Source organism: Choristoneura fumiferana, chromosome 17 (assembly GCF_025370935.1).
Source record: "Choristoneura fumiferana chromosome 17, NRCan_CFum_1, whole genome shotgun sequence".
In the NCBI taxonomy this organism is placed as follows: Eukaryota; Metazoa; Arthropoda; class Insecta; order Lepidoptera; family Tortricidae; genus Choristoneura; species Choristoneura fumiferana.
In genome coordinates this window covers 20,885,468-20,898,811 of record NC_133488.1, presented here as the reverse complement: position 1 = coordinate 20,898,811, position 13,344 = coordinate 20,885,468, and the positions used below count along the sequence as shown (strand labels likewise).

At 41.4% G+C, this 13,344-nt stretch overlaps 1 protein-coding gene across 1 annotated transcript in view; it reads left to right on the top strand.

Annotated features, from left to right (window-relative positions):
• HDAC4 (histone deacetylase 4) overlaps positions 1-13,344 on the top strand; it is a 99,392-nt gene that overhangs the window by 60,270 nt on the left and 25,778 nt on the right. Inside the window, 5 exon segments of the mRNA XM_074100841.1 lie at positions 435-550; positions 2,055-2,126; positions 4,247-4,354; positions 8,304-8,486; positions 9,283-9,353. Coding sequence (XP_073956942.1) covers positions 435-550; positions 2,055-2,126; positions 4,247-4,354; positions 8,304-8,486; positions 9,283-9,353 — 550 coding nt within the window.

Genomic DNA, 13,344 nt, shown 5'->3' with positions numbered 1-13,344 from the left:
GGTTTTTCTGTGCATCCATGTCACAGTTTGTATTTTCGAAAAATAAATTTGGTTGTAAATATTTTTCAGCACAATTATGGTCATATTCAAAATGGTCAATTCAAGTGGACGATTTTCCATTTGCACCGAAGGACAGTAAATCGTTTGTATATACAAAGTTTATACTTACAAATATTGATAAAGCAGTATGATGATTGCTGATATAAATTATCTTTCGGAAATTAGTGGGGTTAAAAATATCGCGTGTGACGAAAACATACTATGCCTGTCTGCCAAATTATTTACATTCAAATGCATTATACGTATCTGTTGATCAGTGGTTGAATAACAAACATCCTAACATCATTGACTTATTTTATTACTTTCGGTACTTGTGACTGTCCCTCATAGCATTTCGTTCCACTATTATCTAAAGTTTTATGTTGTTGTTGCAGAGATGGCGCACGAGGGCGCCGGCGCTGCGGAGACGTCCCCGCAGCCGACGCCGTCGCCGCCGCACGCGCCGCTGCTCCCGGCGCCCGATGCCAGCTTCCACCACCAGATTATGCAGGTAACTATACCATGGAGAAGACCACTTAGGTCGGTGACTGGTAGTCTGGTAAAGACAGTCTGGCAGCTTTACTGCGAGCAGCCGATCCTTATCCTGTGGTACCTACTGACGCCTGGATCCACACTTCTTTTTTCTTTTATTGGAACTTTTTAAATTAAACTAATAGACAATAACTTACACTGCTGATTCGTTTATTGAATTGCGTTTCGTCTAAACGGGTTTACATTAAACAATTTTTGGGCGATCTGTGTCGTATATTCGTTAGGTATAAATGCAATGTAATCTTGTGGTGGGCGGGCGGCGGGGGATTGTTGTAATAATCCACGCGGCGAATTGAATTGTCTTCCGCGGCGCTTCCGGCGACCTTCCCTCGGCTCCATCCATCTTGTTTTCGTGAAACGCCCGAACAAGTATATTTATAAAGTTTCCCGCGGTCGATATAAATAAACCAATATGAACACATATGCACGAATATATATAGAACGGTCAGTCCATCCGTCGGCATACTATATTTACATGCGTCCGTGTAGGTATACATGTATTAATTTTAGATCCAATGTTGATGCGCGGCCCCTTCTAATAAATATACCTACCTTCGAGCGCGATTGCGATTCCTGCTATTTGCATTTGCGCCGTGATTAGTATATCAAATATCCGGGTGCGGCCACGTGTTCGCCAACACTACCTTCCTAATTACCAGTTATATTTACATCGAGATCAGTGAATCCGTGTGCTGGTCCCTGACCAACCAGTGTAGAGCTCGGTTGATTTGAAATAGAAATCAATCAGGCAGCAATTGTTGTGGGCCGCGGCCGCGCCTGCCCACGCGCACCGCATCCGCCCGCACTATTCGCGTCGCATTCCGACGCCATTTTCCCCACCTACCGAAATACGCGCGACGCCCGAAATATGCGCGACGCTCACTACGCCGGATATTTTTTTCGCGGTTTTAGTGCATCCACGCGCCACTTTACTTTATAGTTATACTAGCTGTTGCCCGCGACTCCGTCCGCGTAATATTTGTTTATCGCTATCCCGCAGGAACTATATTGAACTAAATGCAATTTTCCGGGTTAAAAACTCTCCTATGTCCTTCCTCGGGACTCAAACTAATAGGAATAGGTACCGAATTTCATCTAAATCAGTTCAGCGGTTTAGACGTGTGACGTGATTGAGTAACAAACATCCAAACCTCCAAACATCTTCACAAACTTTCACATTTATAATATTAATAAGATTATTATACTTTTCTAATTTTGAGACTTGTACACGTGTTAGTTTTGGTTGATCCAATACTGTACATTTAAATTAATGTACATACCTCGCGTATAAATAAAGGTATAAAAAAATCGATACCTACGCTGCTGTTTTGTTATTTTTCAAACTATAAATTACCATTCAAAGCTCAAGCTTAGTGATTAAAAATCATCACAGATCATGGGTCCCTGGATTCGGGTGTCGGGCTGTGGATTTTCCTACATGTGATGTGTTTCCTTCGTTGTAGAATCAGAGCCCGAGAAAGAACCATATCGCCGAGAGAGCGAAACAAACGTTAGAGAATAGTTTCCTGCAGCAAGTGAGTGCCTTTCATGACTTACCTATATGTGTTCTCAAGTCGCATTTAACTACCCGCACGGTCAAAACGACGCGAAGTGGCCCATTTGTCGCTTAGTGCGTTTATAAATTGTTTTATGCGTGACGCAAAAAGCGATAAAAAGCAACAGAATGTCGAGCTAACACATATTTATCGCGTCCTCTAAGCATAAATACGGGATCGGTACTGGGAATTTCTAATTATAATACAGAAACCACCATCGGTCCTGTCTATATTTAGCCCAAAGCTTAGGTTTAAAACGGTATGGTATTTCAGGACGGCCAGCGGGCCAGGCGGATAGTTGAATGCGACGACGCTAATTTTAACAACTGCGGAATACGCGTTCCGCTTTCGTGTATGAGAAATCTGGCACCTGAACATTGTGTGTGAATAGTTAATAGGTGGGACCAAGTTGGGGTTTTACGCAACTCATTGCTTCTGTAACCCTCATGTGGGTAATAACTTCGACCTGGACGACCTCCAAAATTTAAGGTCGGAATGAAATCGCGGGGTAACTTGTGTAGCATGAAACATTGTCACGATTTCAAAAGTTAACAACACTGTTTCCACTGTAGTCTGCTGTAACCATTGACACATGTGTACTAGACTGCATGTTTCTTACATCAAAACGGCGCACAAAAACAGTTCACAGCGCGGTTTTGTGAACAGTTCACTATAGTCTGTTGACGTCCGTGACAGCGGTTGTGTCAAAGTAATATAGATGATTGATGCGCCGCGCGTTTTGTTCCAAACAGCCAGTCTAGTGCCGTAACGTACATAGATGTCGATGGCTGTAACTTTCTCGATGGCGTATCTAACACGGTTACTGAAGCGCCTGAATAGCAAAAACAACCTTTCTGTTTACGAAATTAGTTTGAGGTAAGGAAGTAATTGAATAACGTTATTTGACTACCACAATTCTAGCTAATGTGCCCTAATCGCTGTAATGTGATTCTGGCTAAAGCGCTAACTATTACGGGAATCTGCCTTGTGACACCTGAATGGTCATTGTATCAATGTTTTAACTAACCATGACCACCATGGCCGCCATGGCCAATTGGCCATGACTGAAGAAATTCAGACATCGGCATATGCTGAGTGGCATCCATTTATGGTGCACTGTTAACTGCTGTTATACCTATTTCAGATTAAGATTTCATGAGCAAACTTTTTTACACCAAATAAATGTATTCTATTCTATTATTGTTCCATAGAGACATCACATCATAGATGTGCTAATAGGACAATAATAAACAAGTGGTTTAAAACTTTGCAATTATGTGTTTGTCACTTCGATGAGGCTAATGAGAAGTACCTAACCAAATAATTTAACATCACATATCAATTAAACTAGAAGTCTGACAACTCTCTTTTCACTTTGAGCACTTAGACAGGCTACATCTATAGTCGTGTGTTAACATATTAATATATCGTATTGTATAACGAGAGTTACTAATCAATGAAGCTCTAACACAATTGCATTTAACAGCCAGCGTCAAACATTAGGGAGCCGCCAAGTCTCATATATATCGCCTATCTCAAGTATCGTATCGTAACACCTCATTATCAGAGACGAAAGATATATTTCTAAGCACCTTGGCTACTCTCTTATTGTATGTGACGTTGGCTGTACCACGGAAATATAATGGCCGATGTGTACGATTACAATACAATTTCGTCCCGTCTCTCAATATGTGAATATAATTCTCAATAGCTCAATTCCATGTTGGCTTGTGTTTCCAATCTACAGTGACGTTTGACAAAAAGTATCACACTATCACATTATTGCTTAGTTATTGATGTTTTAATGTCGCTGTACCTTTTTTTCTCAACTTTAATCTACTTCAAATGCGAATAAAACTATAATGTTTTAATCAATTATAATGAAAATAAAATTGAAAGTACATTTGAGACATATTTTATAAAATTCACAAGCGACAAATATTTCGACGAATACACGAAAAGAACATAAGTACAGTCGAATTGAGAACCTCTTTATATCATTAAAGTCTATTAACTACTAATTATTAAAATCGAGTTTGGATAGTGTGATACCGTGTACGTTGGCGTATGATTTACTGAGGGCGCGGTCGCTGTTGCAGTTGAAGAAGCAGCAGCAGTTGCAGCAAGAGATCCTGTTGCAGCACTTCCAGCAGCAGCGGCAGCAGCTGGCCGAGCAGCATGAACAACAGCTGCGACATCATCTCAAGGTGAATATAACCTCTGTTACCCATAAGGTCTCTACTCTGTTATTAAGGAACGAACGGAATGGATCAGGAACGGTTAAGAAATGTTGTGGGCATAGCGACGGAAGGAGCCGGAATAATACAATATGAACTAAACGAGCTGGGGGCCCCCGTCTGTCACTCCATAGGTCACTGGCTGAACTGGTCAGACATAAACACTGCGGTGCTAATGAAGCTTTCAGGATTTCAGGAGAAATCGTAAGAAAAACAGAAACGAATTAATTTCTAGGGACGTGCGTGCCGCCATTCGAAGTTGCTTGCTAATAACAGCCATATTAGAACCGCCGTAGGAGGGCAGCACTGTCGCGGTGCTTCATTCGGAAATCAAATTGCATCATTCCAGTTACAAATTGAGAATAACGTTTAGCAATAAGAATGAATAATTTGTATGTGCGATGCGAAACAAATAAAGAAAGGCATTATAAATATAAGAAAGTACGGAGCACTCACACTTTTCAATACAATTTTTTTTTTCCTGACACGTTCCTATTACGGTCATGATATGATACAGTGTAGTGGGCAGAGACCTTTAGATAAATGTAGTTAGATGCCCTCCCTACGGACCCCTCTCTTGCCCTATGATTTCGCTATGGCAATATGGATTATGTAGATTATTTTAAGACTTTAAGCCTAGTAATAGAGAAAATAATTTCACATAGAGGTATTTAGTGAAAGTGGACGTAGGTAATAAAATAGTTACTTCATCTAGACCACTGACTACCGGATGGCCAAGTCGTAAGGGAACCCGACTACGAAGCTTAAGGTCCCGGGTTCGATTCCCGGCCGGAGCAGATATTTGTATTAATAATACGAATATTTGTTCTCGGGTGTTTAATATGTATTTAAGTATGTATTTATCTATATAAGTATGTTTATCCGTTGCCTATGTATCCATAGTACAAGCTTTGCTTAGTTTAGGACGAGATCAATTGGTGTCAAGTGCCCCATGATATTTATATGAAATGTTTTTTTTTATTAATTTATTTATCTGAACCTAATAAAACAATGTGTTCAAAACAAATTACTGCCTCTCCTACTGGTATCTTCAAAAAGCTATAGTCATAAAGTTGGCATTTAACAAAGAGTTAGTTACACTACTGACCAGGCCATTAACAAGGCTTCTATGTATTAATGTAGGATTCCACTCTGTTTCGCAACGCAATGTTTCACAATGTATCACTTGGCAGCTTTTCATTTGGCATTTCATTCTGCTAATATCGGTAATTTGTCGGCATTGTTATGTATTAAATGTAAATAGCTTAATCTGCCTATTGAAAAGCTTTGAGGTATTATAATACTTATATATTTCGATATTTACCTAGGCACCTAATTTCACCCCGACTTCATATGTACAAAAGTAGGAGTTTACAACGTAGGTATAAAGCCGAATTTAGACTTGCAAGCAAAATCGTGCAAGTTGCATTACATTGCTTGGCCGTAAAGCCAACGATTTTGTAGTGGTCCAGCGAGCGCCGCTATTAAATTGCAGGTCTAAACTCGGCTTAAGCGACCTGGGAACTTCCGCATCCGCAAGTCTGCCGAAAATAATAAATGTTTAGGCACTTTAAAATAGTGATTCACGTCACGGTGTCAGCTTGGTTTTACTTACGTTCAACTGCTATACGTGCCAACAGCAAGCTCGTAAACTTATGATATGGCTATTTGTGATAATTAAACTGGTATTAGGTATTAGTCGTATATATGTAAACAAATTTGTTTCAAATTATTCCGCTCGTCGCCGAAAGTTCGCTAAGAAAAGGACGGTACTCGAAATAAACATGACCGACGCTGCCAAATTATAATCAGAAATAAAAATACAGAATACTCACACAAAAATAGCCGTCCAAAAACGTAACGAGACGTTTGGCCGCCAAGCGAACGTTAAGACCTTGTCCAGAAGGGGCGAATTCGTCGCGAATCGTATCGCGCGAATTAATACGCGCGTTGTCGAGGTACTAGACGTCAATACATCGCGTCCACAAGCATCGCGCGAATTCAAAATACGCGCGTAAATCGCGTGCACTACGCCGGATTCTCGATTCGCGCTACTATATGAATTCGCGCGATACGATTCGCGACGAATTCGCCCCTTCAGGACAAGGTCTAAGTATGCTGTGCTGCCGAATATTTCCTGAACGATGAAGGTAAAGGATTAAAGCCTCATTTAAACGGAAATATCGTGGAGTTGTAGTACATGGATTGGATAGGCACGCGGCCCTGCAGTGTAACGTAACTCACATGATTCTCACACCGTCTAATTGAAGCTTAATTGGCTTATCACTTGCATCGCGGGCCCGGCGTTATTGGCAGTGTGAGGAATATTTGGGAGTCGGAGGTGATGTTTGGCAAGGCGCGGCCGCTGTCACTTCGCCGCTGTGCTATTAATAGCCGTGAATGGCGATGGCAGCAAGCATTACATCATTCATTAACCCGCTCCAGTTGCGCTGGCGCAGCGTATGTCGCGGACATGAGGCATGCCTCGAGCTTACTGGTTGGAACGGGCTATGAAAACACATCTGTTAACCATAGTAGTAATATTATTGAAGTTAATGCTGTGGCGTTTTATCATACATAAAAAAGTTTAAAGCGTTTTGTGCATTTTATGCGTTTAAGAAAAAAAAGACCCCATAAAAGTCATAAATGACGCATTCTCATTGGTCTATTTAATTTCACATGAAGCAGACGATTACTTTTGATTACTCCGATTGTCGTTTCAGCACGCCGGGAAAAAATCTGAAATATATTCTAAAAAGTATCGTATTATGAAATAGATACGACCTGTTACCGCAATGTATTACATTGTTGTCGTGTTTAGCGAGCTATAAATGAGTCAGCTGTTAAATGTACAGTTTTAGGTACTGGATTTAGGTTATCTATGGCCACATTTTCGAGCACGGTCGTAAAAAGGTTAAGTATTAGTATATTTAACACGGCTGTTCACATATTTTTAAAAGTCCCCCTGGGTTAATGAAATTCCGGAACCATTTCAATTTGAATGTTAGATCTAAATGTTTACGCGAGCGAAGCGATGAAATGATTAGTTTAAGATATATTTGAAAGTCAAAGGTGGTCAAAATCTCAGCATTATTCAACGACTAGTCACGCATTCTAATATGAAGTAAACAAGGAAAGTATCCGCGGATCGTTCAGCTGCTCCAACGGCGCGCGCGGCCGTTTTGATGTTCACGTCCACTGCGTTTTTTTGATGTTCCACTGCGTGACGCATGGGCGTTACTCACCTGACGCTAAACGCTTTGAGGCAAACAACGCACAAGTGTAGCACATAAAAATTGCTTTGAATGAAAACTCTGTACGGTACGTCTTATTAATAAAATTGTTCAAAGTAAACTACGAGTAAATAGCTGTTATACCTACAAATCTCGTTCTACTACAAACTAACCGTATTTTATGAACTATATTTATTTTCACATGTTTTCTTTTAGCCAAACAAAATTACTTTTAAATAAACACATCCCTATCTTATAATTTATATCAAAGACATTCAGGAAGGACACAGCTGTACGACACAATAACGGCGTAAGGTAGTTCCCTCTGGTAACTCTAGGGATTATCCCTATCATCTAGAACACTGATATGATTAGATACATCTTAAACGATCTAAGGTTTAATCTTTACTTGATACACCCAGGTTTTAAACGTCCTTGTGTAAACTTATGTTTTACCATACATTGAATATATTATTTGATGGATAAATGTGCTGCCGTTTCTGTTTGTTTTGTTCGAATAGACGGAGACGGCATCACATTTACCCGTCAAATAAAATGAATCAATGTGTGGTGAAACAGCCCCTTAGTGCTAAAGCCTATCAAGTATTGATATCCCGTATACAGTTTAAGCTAAGCTAAGCATACAATATCGTGTAACGAGGGCATGACAGCCTGTTTGGTTCCAGCTGTGGGAGCAGCAGAAGGCGATGGAGGAGGCGGCCCGGCGCGAGGCGCGCGAGGCGCTGGAGGCGCGCGAGGCGCGCGAGGCGCGCGAGCGGCACGACCGGGACCGCGCCGACCTGCTGCGCAAGCGCGACAAGCACGACCACAGCGCTAATGCATCCACGCAGGTCAAACAGAAGCTGCAGGTCAGACATTAAGAGTACACTACTTACTACTTCATTTGGTACTTTCTCGGGGTAAAAATAAATAATGTTCTTTTTTGTCTTTCAGTACCCTTAGACTAGTGTAAGTTTTCGGGTACAAAATACGTCTCGATCGCGTTCGCGTTAAAATCTCAATTTGTATGGGAACACGAACATCGCAAACGTCCAGCTAGAGGCGCTGTTCGTGTTTCCATACAAATTGAGATTTTAACGCGAACGCGATCGAGACGTATTTTGTAACCGAAAACTTACACTAAGGGTACAGTTAGATCATCAAAAAATATTGGACACGTATTTTTTCTTTCTTCAATTAAAAAATAATAGTACCTACATTGCGTCTTAAGGGCGGTAAATAAGGAATTACGAACGAGATTCTATTAGAAAGTCGAAGACTGAGGGCATTAATGAGTCGATGTTTGTAAGTACTGCCCGTGCGACATACAATGTTTTTTCATTCACTTATTTGTGAATAAAACTGTTATTTTTTACAAAAATTGGCGATGCCCCTTGCCCTCCCCCTCCCGCAGCTGCCTGTCGCGCGTGCGCAGGTCCTCCTGCAGGTGGTGCAGTATTAGTACGCGCAATGACTCATGCGACCGACCACGGCTCTCATGACAAGAACAAAAGGTCGAGGGTTTTATACGGGGCATTACGGCCCAGTTAACCTGTATGTTTTGGTACTGTTTACGTGCAAGTGTGATGAAATAGTACATTATCAGTCATATACGATTGATCTTTATAGATAAGGGAGTATAATATTGTTCCGTTTGTTTTCCAGGAGTTCCTTAAGAAGAAGCAAGCCGCAGCGAACGCTAACGGCACGCTGCCCGGATCTCCGTACAGAAATTGGTACGTCAACGTAATTTCAGTTGTTTTAGATACTTAAAATTTGGTATGACGGTAGCCCTTATAACATAACTATAGTAAGAAAAATCTGAAAATCTCAATTTTTTTGTACGTCTGCCTATGTCAGGAGGGCTAGTAGTACGAAATTCGAAAATCAAAGTTCGCAGGCTCTCGTATTAAGTAATATACGTCAGCGGGACGGTATGGATACGAACTTCGATTTTCGGATTTCGTAGTAGTCCCTCAGTTGTCATCTAAAACACTCCACACTGCGTACATTTTACTTGGGAGAGGTGCTCTGCTAACACTGAACATTCATAGATTTTTATTTTTTTATTGTGAGCACCTCTTTTGATGGAAAATAGATATCTACAAATTTGTACGGAACTATCGGTGTGCGAGTCCGACTTGGACTTGACCAGATTTTGGCTTGCGATTGACGTCTCTAACCTAATGGTGGTTGCAGTTGAAGACGAGGTGTCTCGCTGGCTCAGTAGGGTAAAATGTCAATTACTGGCCACCTTTCGATAACTGGCTGCCTTATCATCATCATCTCAGCCGTAGGACGTCCACTGTTGGACATAGGCCTCCCCCATAGACTTCCAGTCGCTTCGGCTGGCAGCGGCCTGCGTCCACCGTGAACCCGCGGCTGTAACCAGATCATCCGTCCATCTCGTTGGTGGACGTCCTGCGCCGCGCTTGCCTAACTAACTTTTATACTAAAAATGAACTCTATGAATTCAATTTCCTGAGACTGAGACAGACCTGAATTCATTTTTAACGTAAGGTGGCCAGTTACTGAACAAATGGTGGCCTACTGGCCACCTACTACTACTCAATTACAATACAATACAAAACAATAACTCTTTATTGCACACAAACAGAGATTTAAATTATATTTATTATTATTTTAGATTAATTACTATACCTTCCGCCGCCTAACTTTGCCTATAAAAGTACATTGCCACGACTATTAGGTACCATCAGCCAAATATGTGGTCTACCACCCTAAAGTTGATAATCGTTTGCATGTCATAAAACAATAATGCCAATAGACGTATCTGTCAACTTGAAAGTTCGACTTTAGCGACATATTCGTGATAACTTGTTTAAAAATTGATAGACCACGATTATTAGCTGATGGTACCACAAAAACTATAAAGGAATAATTCCAATAATTGAATAGGCACTATACCGTTAAGCGATTCGAACACAATCCGGGAGTAACGTATGGACGTCGCATAAAAATGTATCTCAAAAATGCGTCAAAACTGAGTATTAAAGTAATGAACTTTTAGGCAGATTTATATGGCGCGTGGTATATTGACGATTTATTTTAAAGTAAGGTGTGATCACACAGGGGTATAGTGAAGTCGTCGTCCGGCGAGTCAATAACGGCGGCGGGCGGCGGCGCGCACCCGTACCGGCTGGGCGCGCCGCCGCCGCTCGCGCTGGGCGCCGCGCCGCCCGCGCAGCCCAACTCGGACTTCCCGCTGCGCAAGACCGGTCAGTTCACTCACAATATCAATATCTCTGGTCGATATATCGATATATCGCGAATGGTGAATGGAGATGTATACATATTATATTTATTTGTAGTAACGATCTAAATTTATTTTTTAAATGTGTCTTCTATTTTTATCGTTCTATGTAAAGACACTTAGATTCAATATTTTCAAAATTACATTTAGATCGTGTCGCAAAATGTGCGTGTACGATTCGAACGGTTGCTGTCCGTTTTTAAAAGCATTTTTTTTAATGGAGAGCAACATTCGAGTCTGCCGTATGTAGATTAGATATGTGTGCAATTAATACGCATTCGATTGATTCTGTGTGTATCTACTAATACTATTTTCAATTCGTTAGATCAACCTTAGTTGTTTGACCAAATTTCCAAACTTGTTGACTGAAAAGTAAAGTGGAATAGAATTAATTGTCTTATGTATCATCTTATTGGCGCCGAGCGCGATAACTGTGCAGCAAATTATAATTCAGTATTGCATTAGCAAGCTGTGTCTCCACCTCGAGCTTAAACCTCGAGAAATGTGTAGCGTGGTGGGCGTGTGCGATGGGACGAGTCCGCCTCTACTCTATTCAAATGAACGAGCTGGTGTCTAGTGAAAGATTGATACGTAGCTAAAGCAACATAATCCATCGCGTATCTGTAGCCAATGAGGGCTATCGTTTTTTGTCTCACTAGATGGCGCACTGTTGCGTGAGGTTTTTAAGTGTGGCTTTCAGAGTCTGTTATTACGGGAGTTAAAACACCTTAAAAACGTACCATAAAAATATCCAGCAACCACAGTGTTGCTTAGTCCCGTTTTGTTCGGAAAAAAAGGGAGGACAAAAGTTTCCGAAAGACAAAACTGTCTCAAAACACAGACATTAATTGCCCCGTAACGCATAATTGCCATAATTAATTTCAGGTTATGCAAAATATTCACAAAAAAAATCTTATTATAAATAAACCCGCGTAGCTCACCCAAAAACTATGAGATTTGACATTTCGGAGACCTCACGCTACACTAGCGCCTCTAGCGGCGAATTCATTCGCGATAGCCCTCATTACATGAGGCTATGTTCTCTTACTGCTAGCTCGTTGACTTGAACAGCCGCCGCCCGCTCCGTTTACCCTCCCGGCGCCAATAACCTCGCGTCGACAGTAGCGTAGCCCTAACCCGTATGAGCGTTGTTGAGCATGGTGTGCACTAACAGCGTCGGAGCCCAATATGCTGAAGCTGCGGCTGAAGGCGCGCGTCATCGAGCGCCGCGCCTCGCCGCTCGCGCGCCGCCCGCTGAAGACTCGCGCCAAGCATCGCAGTGAGTACACATCCTAACCCCAGCCTGGTCGAGGGGACTACCGAAACCGACGTTGGAAAACCGACCAAGCTCAAGACAGATTCGTGGATGGTCTCATTATTATTTAATAGCTAACAAAAAAAAATATTTGAAATATTTAACAGCAATGTGGCCGAAACTTCGAGGTACCTGAAATAGTTATATGTACTAACTACATACGTCAAGATGAGTTTTTGTCGAATCCAAACTAATAGCACTGTGTTTTGTCGTGTTGTTGTTGGTACTAAATATATAACTTAATTTGTGCACTTAACGTCATTATTTAATCATCTTTTCGCGTGTTTAAATCGTTTTCCTGTTCCTGCCCATTTCAAGCAATTTGTAGCCACATCATTAGTGGTGTAGCTGACGGTTTTACTAACTAACTTTAGAAATAGGGAAAAGTTTCCAATTCGATCATAGTTGTAATGTTTACAGGCAATTGGATTTTTTTTATTTGAAATAATGTAACCTAAACTATCTTTCAGATTGGTCTTATACCAGGTGGCCCATTTGGACCATTTAGATGGGTCTGTTATTTTATTACGAGTAACTCAGAAACTATTCAGGTGTTTTTTTGTGAGTTGTTTTTTTTTAAATCTATGAGTGCAGTTTTTCTTATCACTTAAATCGATGACATTGGTTCGCTAGAACAGAGGCCTTAGACTGCTTGTAGACGTCTGTTGTTTCCCCGGACAACGGACCTTTTTTTTGCCGGACTTGCGGTGTTGTTTGCTAAGTCGCCGGACAAGTGTCCGGTGCATGTACTCACATTCATTGTAAGCCATACAACACCGCAACTCCGGCAAAAAAACGGTCCGCTGTCCGGTGAAAACAACGGACGTCTACAAGCGATCTTATCGTCTAACCGTTAGACTCTAACGCACTTGGAATCAGCAGGGCTACTACGAAACTGGAAACTCGAAGTTCGTATCGTACCGTCCCTCTCGCTCTCGTATAAATAGATAGTTAAAGTGTCAGCGAGGCGACACGACACTTCGAGTTTCGAGTTTCGTGGTAGCCCTGCAGTCTTTGTCACCACTTTTTGTCACACGGTATAAGACGAAGGGAGAAATAGATAGTGAACGCGATCGGGAATGCCAGTGCGTCCGACAATACGGCCAGCCTTTAGAAAGAAAAAGAAAGAAAATACAAT